The sequence below is a fragment of the Asterias amurensis genome, chromosome 3, assembly GCF_032118995.1.
Source record: "Asterias amurensis chromosome 3, ASM3211899v1".
NCBI lineage: Eukaryota > Metazoa > Echinodermata > Asteroidea > Forcipulatida > Asteriidae > Asterias > Asterias amurensis.
The window spans coordinates 26,046,675-26,056,246 of record NC_092650.1 but is presented as its reverse complement, the minus strand read 5'-3'; the positions used below and the strand labels follow the sequence as shown (position 1 = coordinate 26,056,246).

At 39.1% G+C, this 9,572-nt stretch overlaps 1 protein-coding gene across 2 annotated transcripts; it reads right to left on the bottom strand.

Annotated features, from left to right (window-relative positions):
• Window positions 1-1,666: 1,666 nt before the first annotated feature.
• Window positions 1,667-9,161, bottom strand: LOC139934723 (flavin-containing monooxygenase 5-like). Of its 2 annotated transcripts, none has more exons than XM_071929100.1 (3): window positions 9,055-9,161; window positions 5,877-6,552; window positions 1,667-5,093 (listed from the first exon to the last, which is right to left on the bottom strand). In XM_071929100.1, exons 2-3 carry the CDS (start codon window positions 6,498-6,500, stop codon window positions 4,125-4,127), a joined length of 1,593 nt encoding a protein of 530 aa, XP_071785201.1. In that variant the 5' UTR covers window positions 6,501-6,552; window positions 9,055-9,161; the 3' UTR covers window positions 1,667-4,124. The 2 variants fall into 2 exon arrangements, with proteins under 2 accessions (XP_071785201.1, XP_071785202.1); XM_071929101.1 differs by lacking the exon at window positions 9,055-9,161 and adding an exon at window positions 6,740-6,859.
• Between the last annotated feature and the right edge of the window lie 411 nt (window positions 9,162-9,572).

Sequence of the window (9,572 nt, the reverse complement as noted above, 5' to 3'; positions counted from 1 at the left end):
GAAATGGGCTAAACTTTGATAAAATCCCAAGGGGTATGTAAGCCTTGCATTTTTGTCAAAAATCAGCTAATTTATAAAAAAACAATTGCTTTTTTTCCAAAATGGGCTGCAATTAGGTAAAATCACAAGGGGGTAAAGCCTTGCATTTTTATTTTTCCAAAATGAGCAAACATTTGATTAACCACAAGGGGTAAACCTTGCATATTTTATCAAAATGAGCTGAAAATTGATAAAACCACAAGGGGTAAGCCTTTAATTTTTTATCAAAATGAGCAAAAATCTGATAAAACCACAAGGGGTGGGCCAAAGCCTTGCACTTTTGTCCAAAATGGGATGAAATTTGATAAAATCACAAAGGGTGAATTTGTGTCCAAAATGAACAAAAAACGAACAAAAACTCATAAGGGGTAAGCCTTGCATTTTTGTCCAAATGAGCAAACATTTGATAAAATCACAAGGCTTGTACTTTGACCAAAATGGGATAAATGTTGGTAAAATATCAAAGGGGAAGGCCAAGGCCTTGCACTATTAACCAAAATGGGATGAAATTTGATAAAATCACTTTTGTCAAAAATGAACAAACTTGATAAAATCACAAGGGGTAAGCCTTGCATTATTGTCCAAAATAAATGAGAAAAAAAATGGATAAAATCACAAGGGGTAAGCCTTCTACTTTTGTCCAAAATGAGCAAAAAATTGATAAATCACAAGGGGTAAGCCTTGCATATTTTCCTGAGTTGAAATTTGATTAAAAAAAAAATTACATGTACAATGGGTAAGCCTTGCACTTTTCGGAAATGTCCGGCCGTTGGGTATTCGCTGCAATCATAAAATACATGAATATTCATGCTGCCTATAGGCCTACGTAGGTTCAGTGCATGCACGATCGCTTACGCACGCAGACAGTCATGTACATGTCCACCGGACGGTTTTTGCATAGCCCTGGACACGATTGCATATGCAAAAGTGTCCGCAGCGGACAATATTGCATGGCAGACACAATTGCATCTGACATTGGGACTGGAATCCCAGGCCACACAGAGTGCCCCCAGTAGGATCAAACCCGGGTACTAGAGGTGTAAGGGTACCTCTATGCCAAGCTGACTGTCCAACATACACTTTAAAGACACTTGACATTATTGGTAATTGTCAAAGACCAGTCTTCTCACTTTGTGTATCTCAACAAGTGCATACAATAACTAACCTGTGAAAATTTGAGCTCAATCGGTCATCAAAGTTGCGAGGTAACTGTGAAAGAAAAAACACCCTTGTCACACGAAGTTGTGTGCTTTCAGATGCTTGATTTCGGGACCTCAAATTCTAAATCTGAGGTCTCAAAATCAAATTCGTTGATAATTACTTCTTTCTCGAAAACTATGTAACTTCAGAGGGAGCCGTTTCTGACAATGTTTTATACTATCAACCTCTCCCCGTTACTTGTTACCAATACAAGTCAGGTTTAATAATTATTTTTTAGTAATTACCAATAGTGTCCACTTTCTTTAAATAAACCAACACAATGGCCTAGCAGTTTGAACTGACAAACAAAAACATGACCGTATACAAACCATTACAATATTTACATTTCCATTCATAGAATATTTTATTTACAACAATTAAAGTCAATAAATTAATTTACAAATTTATTTCAATAATTATACCCATAATAATCCTGAAAATTATGTAAAATCAAAATAAACATGAAACATTTTTTAGATATCTTTTTGAAAAATTATGCCATTTTTAAAACCATTGCTTTGTTTTAGGCCCTGGCTTTGGTTTCGTCCGCCTGCTTGAATAGGATGAGATTCTGAAGAAAAAAATGTAAAGTCACAAATTTCATGGGAGGTGAACATGTTTTAACACAAATTCCAAATCTCCCCTGATAGACAGTGAGTTGTCTTCCCCATCCTGGTTTTAGACCAAGTGCTTAAATAAGATTCAGCATGGGAAATGAGCCAGCCACCCCCCTCTTTTCTTTGTATCTGAAAAACTTACTGCAGAAAAAGAGTCTGAATCCATATAATAGATGTTAAATTTGCATTGGGGATAAACAATATTAATTTTGTGTGTTAGCAAGCACTGTTATGTCCTCAGTACTTCCCGAGTCCTGTGAAAAAAAAAAATATCACAGGCATGTTACTCGAACCCACGACCCATGCAATTCTAGAGCATTCTAGTGTCTTACCAACTAGACTACCAAGATTACCCGGTACATAGCTAGAGGCAGTTGTACATTTTTCCCCAGGCTACAATTTAATAACTGTGAGCTACAGTATGTACAGATGATAACAAAAATTAAATTCAGCATAATATACTTGTTCCACTATTTGTATATAAATTTGTTTGACTTGAAACCAAATTTCCAATACAAACTGATATTTTTCTCGTAGAGGTGTCCCTAACCAGAACAATAATAGGCCGCTCCATTGTGTAAAATCTTTGTGAAAAAATAAGACTACGATTGTGGAAATACTTTTCAACCAAAGTACATGTACGCTTTAATAAAGTACACCATCTTCTCTAAAGTGCGTGTTCAACTCAATTTGATTCTGGTATTGTAATACAAATTCTGGTCCAGTAAAATTATGGTGTAACGAGTATCTTGATCCGTCTGTGACAAAGCAACAACAAAGATGTATGTAATAACAAATCTGCAAAATATCTGCACAAAATCCCTGACTAACACAGCTATTTTCCTCTGGTTAAGTTCCAATACAAAATTCCATTTTCTTCATAGAGGCACCCCTAACCAGAGCAAAATTACTGTGCAACTTCAAGAGTGAAGTTCAAGACCTGCTCCACCTTCGCCTTAATAATAATACACAACTATTTATATTGCGCCCCACGAAGAATGGAGCGCTTAACATCTTAAAGTCACCTGGAAGTGGTATTTTTTCAAAATAAAGCTTTTGTCACTAATATATGTGTTTTGATGAGTGGAATGTGAATAAACAGTTAGCTAAGGTTTAAAAAAATCAGTTCTTATGTTATTTACAAATTTAAGAGTAGACCCCGACCCGAGAGGGCGCTGTTCGTGACATAAATCGACTTTGCCTGTAATGCGTAGAGTAAACACAATTGCATAGTACATGTACGGACCAAGTCGTGAGTTTGTACGTTTCAAAAAAAGATTTTTTTGTTTTTTTCCGGCAATGCCGACCAGGTGTATTGCTGCTGAATGCAAAAAAACACTTTTTGAAATGTACCAACTCATGACTTGGACGTACATGTACTTTGCACGTGTGTTTACTATACGCATTGCAGGCAAAGTCTGCCTCGATTGACGTCACAAAAGGGGTAGGCGGAGTCAGCCCCCCAAACAACTTTATATATTTTTTAAACATATAAATCGTGACAAACAATTACTAAAAAAATTGTTTTATTGTTCGTAAGCATATACTCTTATGTTTGAAAGAAAAACAATTCTATTTCCAGGTGACTTTAAAGAAGAGGACCAAAAGAACAGTAATAATAATAATAACAATGCATTTATAATGCGCCATCTATCTAGTGTACACGACCCTATTCCGAGGCGCAGAACAAAAAACAATACATACAACAAAAAAGAAATGTAGAACATAATAAAAAAAAATTATACAATGAATAATCTACTGTCAAGACATGTAACGTGCTAAGTGTAAGAGGATTTAAATAAATGAGTTTTCAGCAAGTTTTAAACTATGGAAGAGAACTACAGCACCAGATGTTATTAGGTAAAGCGTTCCAAAGTTTAGGAGCATAAGCGGAAAAGGCACTATCGCCATACGATGAGGAAGTTCTAGGAACAGTGAATCATGGAAACAAATGAGTTTTCAATTGCCGCTTGAACACAGACAAAGACGGTGCTTCACGAAAAATGATCGGAAGTTCATTCCAAAGACGAGCCGCGGTAGATGTGAAAGTCATGTCACCAGCTTTCTTGTACGAACTTTGGACAACAAGCCAAGTCCGATCAGTGGAGGAGCGCAGTCTTGGTCTGTGTTCAGCGGAACCAGTGTTCTGGAGCTGAGTCATGGCAGAAAGATAACTAGGGGCAAGGTTGTTGATAGCCTTGTAGACATACAGCATGAGTTTGAAAGCAATTCTTTGTAAGTCTCAGCAATGATCTGATATGATGATTTTTACAGAAGCTTGGCAACAAAAATACAAAGAATCAGAACAAGCAGACTGAGACGCAGCAGTTTGCCCACAAATCCAGACTTCTGCTCAGCTAGGTTGCAGGTGCGTGTCTGTAACGGTGCATGAATTCTCTCATACACTGTCTGTATGGCTTCCTTGGCACCATTCCACTTTCCCGGACCCATAAGACGGTACTGATAAGGAAGGCAAGGTCCAAAGAAACAACGAAGAGCAAGCATTGGATCCGAAAAGAACAGCTTGAGTAAATCGGGTCTGGCACCAAACTCGGATGCTAGAGTATCCATGTACTCGATCCAGTCCACTTGAATGGTGTGGCGCTGTGATTTCTTGTAGCGTTTACTCATTTCATCTTTCCTCTGCTGGATAGATGCTTCCATCTCAGGCTTGCTTGGAAGATGAGCGAGGCCTTTGAAGACACGAGTTGCCCATCGACTCTGCAGCTCTGATAATGGATGGATGGCACCCCATGGCTGTATGCAACCAATCACGCAAATAGTCGGGTGTTTTAAGTCCGGAGGGAAGACAAAGTTGTACAAGTTCACTTCATTCTTCTCCACCTTCAAGGATGGGCAGTCGATAAACGGGAAACTGAATGTGTAGCCTGTCGCCATTATGACGCAGTCAATATTGTCTTCGACGCTCCCATCTTCAAATTCTACTCCTGTCTTGGTGAAACGGGAGATATTGGGCTTTATGACTACAGCGCCACTTAGGATTCGATTCGGTAGATCATCGTTGACAAAGGGATGAGCGTTTTTTGGACCGTACGCAGGCTGCAGGCCATACCTGGCATGATCAAATTTAGACTGAAGCTTCTTCTGAGCCATGAAGTTTTGCAAGTTTGCAGGAAAACCCATCATAACTCGCCTTGTTAGCACGGTGTCAACAGGGTAGCCATAATCTGCCAATCGGTTGAAAACCCATGCACCACTCCTTGTACTCAAGAAAACCTACAATGTAGTTGCAACAAGAGAGGGAAGAAAAAGAGAAAGTGCACGATAAATATTTTGAGGCAACAGAAATTCCCAGTTAGAGTTGCTGTCTCTTTTCAGTATTGGCCTATGGTTTATGATTTGATTTTCATGCGGACAACAAAGTTGTATTCTGGGCAGGTCATACAGCGATATATAATTTTCAACAAATCAGGAAAAAAAGAGATATTTTTTTTGCTGTTTCCTCAGCAAATAGACACTGTATTCAGTTGAAACTTTAACGTAACGTGGTTTGTAGATCTTTCGTTTTAATTTAAATTATTCATGACAAAAAAAATTGACGAAAAACAATATATGACTATCTTTTTCAAGGCTGGCAGGGGACACTATTGGTAATTACTCAAAACAATATTATCAAAAAACGTTTCTTGATTATGCGCAGTGGTTAAAGGTTGATGGCATAAAACGTTGTGAGAAATAGCTCCCTCTGAAGTGATGTAGTTTTCAAGAAATTTGTAATTTTCCACGAATTGATTTCTAGACCTCAGATTTAGACTTTGAGGTCTCAAAATCACGCATCGGAAAACACACAACTTTGTGTGACCATGGTGCGACAAGGGTGTTTTTTTCTTTCATTCATATCTCACAACCTTGATTGAGCTCGAACTTTCACAGGTTTGTTATTTTATGCATTGTTGAGATACATCAACTATGAAAACTAGTCTTTGACAATGACCAATAGTGTCCAGTGTCTTTAATCAGAAATTACAATGTAATACAACCAAATGCTAAAATAAATACCTTTGACGCAATGCGACCCAATTCGACAGCTGCATCGCCTCCAGAGTTACCAAGACCAATGACAACAACTCGTTTGTCAACCAGATGAAAAGGCGTCTTGTAGTCATGGGTGTGGACTACATCACCTTGGAACTCCTCCAGGCCTGGGAACATTGGAACACTGGGTGTGGTGTGGTGACCGATGCAGACCATGACAGCATCAAAATGCTCCACCACACGCTCTCCACCGTCTCGCTTCTTGTGGGTGATCTTCCACCTCCCAGTTGAATCATAATCAACCGCTGGGGTCACGTTTTCAACTTCGGTGTGGAACTTGATGTGGTCCTTTAAGCCGAAGTGCTCAACATAGCTTCTGAAGTACTTCTCGATGTAGGTGTTGTGCATGAAATTAGGATAGTCCTTAGGTATTGGATAATCGCTGTAACACATCATCTCTTTGCTGGTGTTGATGACGGTGGATTTGAAGACGCAACCCTGGCCGTCCCTGTCCTCCCGATAAGCCCAAAGGCCACCAACCCTGTCTGAGCGCTCAAAGCAGCTTACTTCAAGGTCTTCGTCCAGGCAGCACTTGAGGGCAGCAAGGCCACTTGCTCCGGCACCGATCACAGCCACTTTCTTGCCCATACTGAAGGAGGTTTAGGGCGTAACAGTATATGTTCGATGCTCGAAAAGCTCCCTGTTGGAAACATAGAAGAGAAAACAAGACACACAGTCACACTAAATTTTATAGCCAATAGTGCATGTTTGATGTTGATGCCCGATACGGCATAAAAATGCCCTGTTTTAGTGCAAAACGATACCAGCTAATGTTTGTGTCATTTTTATTTTATATCCCTCGATCTTTCACAATCACATCACCTCACCTCAATGGGGGTATTTCAGCAAGGGCTGGCCACATCAGTCTATACACTACACTGAGGCTCAATGCTACAGTGTAAATCTGATGACAATTTCTCAAACGGCAAAATGATCGTTAATTTGACCTTATATCAGAGTTCGTGGCTATGATATATGCAAAGCTTTCCGAATCTAGCAGTCTATACTTTGATATGAACTTTGACTCCCCCATCCCCCATCAATAAAATTTTCCAACTCTGAACACAGTTTTTGGCGTCAACATTTATATGCAGTAACAGATTTGGAGATCAATTTGCATATGACATTGAATCTTACAATTTTTGTCCATAAATATTATTAGTTTAACTTAAATTTAAAGTTTAATCATGTAGTCACCATCCAGAGTTCTTCCTTGGTGCTGTAAGCCTACACAGATACGTACAGAGTCCTAAAATAATATTAGGGCCCACTTCTAGGAAATGGCGGAATGGATATGACGACCAAAACCCATCACAGAAAAATGTGTGACTGCTATTTAATGTGAATCTGTTGTTATTATTATTATTGTTAAAAAGATTTAGGCTAGGGCCTATATAGTGCATTTCCAAAATAGACCAATGCGCTTTACAATTGAAATTAGTGGCTTCTTGCAGGTCGATTTGAGATGAAGCTTTGAAAATTGTCTTCCCGGAAATGAACCTTGATATATCTAAGGTGTCCACTAATGCATAGGCCTAGATGCAGTATCAGCTTCAAGTTGTACCATGCACAGGAACAATAGGCCTAAAAATTCAATGCGTAACTAGTATGTACCATGGAGGAGCCTGGTACTGATGCACTTATCTCAACATTTAATATTTAATGCAATGGTCAGAGTCTAACTAAATATGTAAAGATTAGATTTGGATCTATGTAGCAACATGCAAGCAAACTCCCAATGTACAGATTGCAGGCCTGTTTGGCTGGCGACTTTAATAAATATGAAGTTTGGTCTAATGTTGACCCAGTGTAAATCACAAACGATAAGGGAAATGGAATGAACTTTTAGTAAAGTTTGTATACTACTAGCTACCTAGACAGTGTATGGGTACATAACCAAATTTGTTACATAGACCCAATTACTGCACTGGGGCGCTGTACATACCTTTTTTCGAAATTTTGACATTTTATTGAAAAAAAGAAATAGGCCTACAGCGCCCCAGTTAGTGGGTCTACTATTTTTTTTTATGCAAGTCGCCAGACACACAAGGCCTGAAGGCCACTTCAAGGTGTAGGCTACAATTATTTGTGTCCAGAGGCTGTTGCCACCTACTCCTAGGGCTGAAACAGGGTTACCCCTTTTACAGTCCATACGGATGTAGGTAGGCTTGGGTATCATCAATCAGAAGCCTGGCTGGTGGCAAGATGACCAGCCTCCCATGAGATACACGAGTGGTACAACTACAACAAGCCTCACAGTGACATGTGACTCATATTGTGTTAATAATAATAATATCGTACTACTAAACTAATCATCTAACATTTAAATGGAGAGCAAAAGTATAAGCAGGTTGCGGGAACATTAACAGCATAAAATCTAACAGGCAGTTCGAATCCTATGTTTTGGCAGCGGGTTCCACAACGATAAGAGATGTTTTAGTAATGTGCTAACACACATCGGTGTATGGGTAAAAACCAAAATTAATTCTTTATCCCCAATGCAAATTTAACATCTCTTATATCGTTGCTGTAACCGCTGCCAAAACATAGGATTCGAACTGCCTCTAGCTGCCGGGCAACCTCGGTAGTCTAGGCTAGTTGGTAAGACACTGCTCGATCTAGAATTGAAAGGCAAGGGTCGTGGGTTCGAATCCCACCTGAGTAACATGCCTAATACAGTGCTAACACACATCGGTGACGTGTGTGGGTAAAAACCAAAATTAATGAAGGAAGGAGGTACTTATTTATAATCATAATGGCATGCTCAGATGCTGTCATGATGCACGGCAGAGTATTTATTCCTGTATTCCTTTATCGAAATTTTGACATTTATACTTTCTGTCATTTGACATTTTCTGTCATGACAGAAAATGTCAAAACTTCGAAAAAGGAATACAGCGCCCTGGGTCTAGTGTGACATGTATTTTTTTTTTTATGAGAATGTTGCACTTTCATCAAAACCTGACAGGTTTTGGCTGGGGCGCTAGGTAGACGACCGATAATCATAAGGTCAAAATTCGAAAAAGGAGTACAGTGCTCCAGTTACTGGGTCTACGCACCACTGACTATCATGACTATATGGATGAAAATAAAATGAAATTATTCTAAGCCTATTATTATGAGGACTCAATGTCATTCTTACCCTCCGAATTACTTAGGAATTATCAGCGGTTTTGTCCTGGTTGTTTTACATCAACTTGTCGGTACGGCGTTAACTATGTGTGTGGTTCCGGTTTTTTGTGAGTCGTCTGCTATATTCGTTTGCCCCCAGTGTGTATTTCACTAGAGCTCAAATGAAATTGATTCTCGTCACAAGGGGGCGCTCTAAGAGCAGGCCCGGGCGTATTTTTTTCCCAGGACGGATGATCGAGGCCACCTTCCATAAAATTTATAAGCGCATCTTAAGTTCTTCATCTGCCCTTGGCCCAAATTCATGGAGCTGCTAAGCAAAAACCTTAATTGCTTAGCATGAAATTTATTTCTTGATAAAAACTGGATTACCAACCATTTTGTCCATTTGTTGCATATTGCTTGCAGCTGCTGTTTGCTTATCCTGAAAATCACGTGGAAATTTGGTTGGTAATGTTGTTTTTTTTTATCAAGGAAGAAATTTGATACTAAGCAAATTTGTATGCTAAGCAACTCTATGAAATTGGGCCC

Bases quoted from the DNA above. Each gene is read 5' to 3' on its own strand.
- LOC139934723 (XM_071929100.1), bottom strand. From the start codon at position 6,500: ATGGGCAAGAAAGTGGCTGTGATCGGTGCCGGAGCAAGTGGCCTTGCT. The intron at 5,094-5,876 runs GTATTTATTTTA...ACTACATTGTAG, and splicing joins TGGGTCGCATTGCGTCAAAG to GTTTTCTTGAGTACAAGGAG.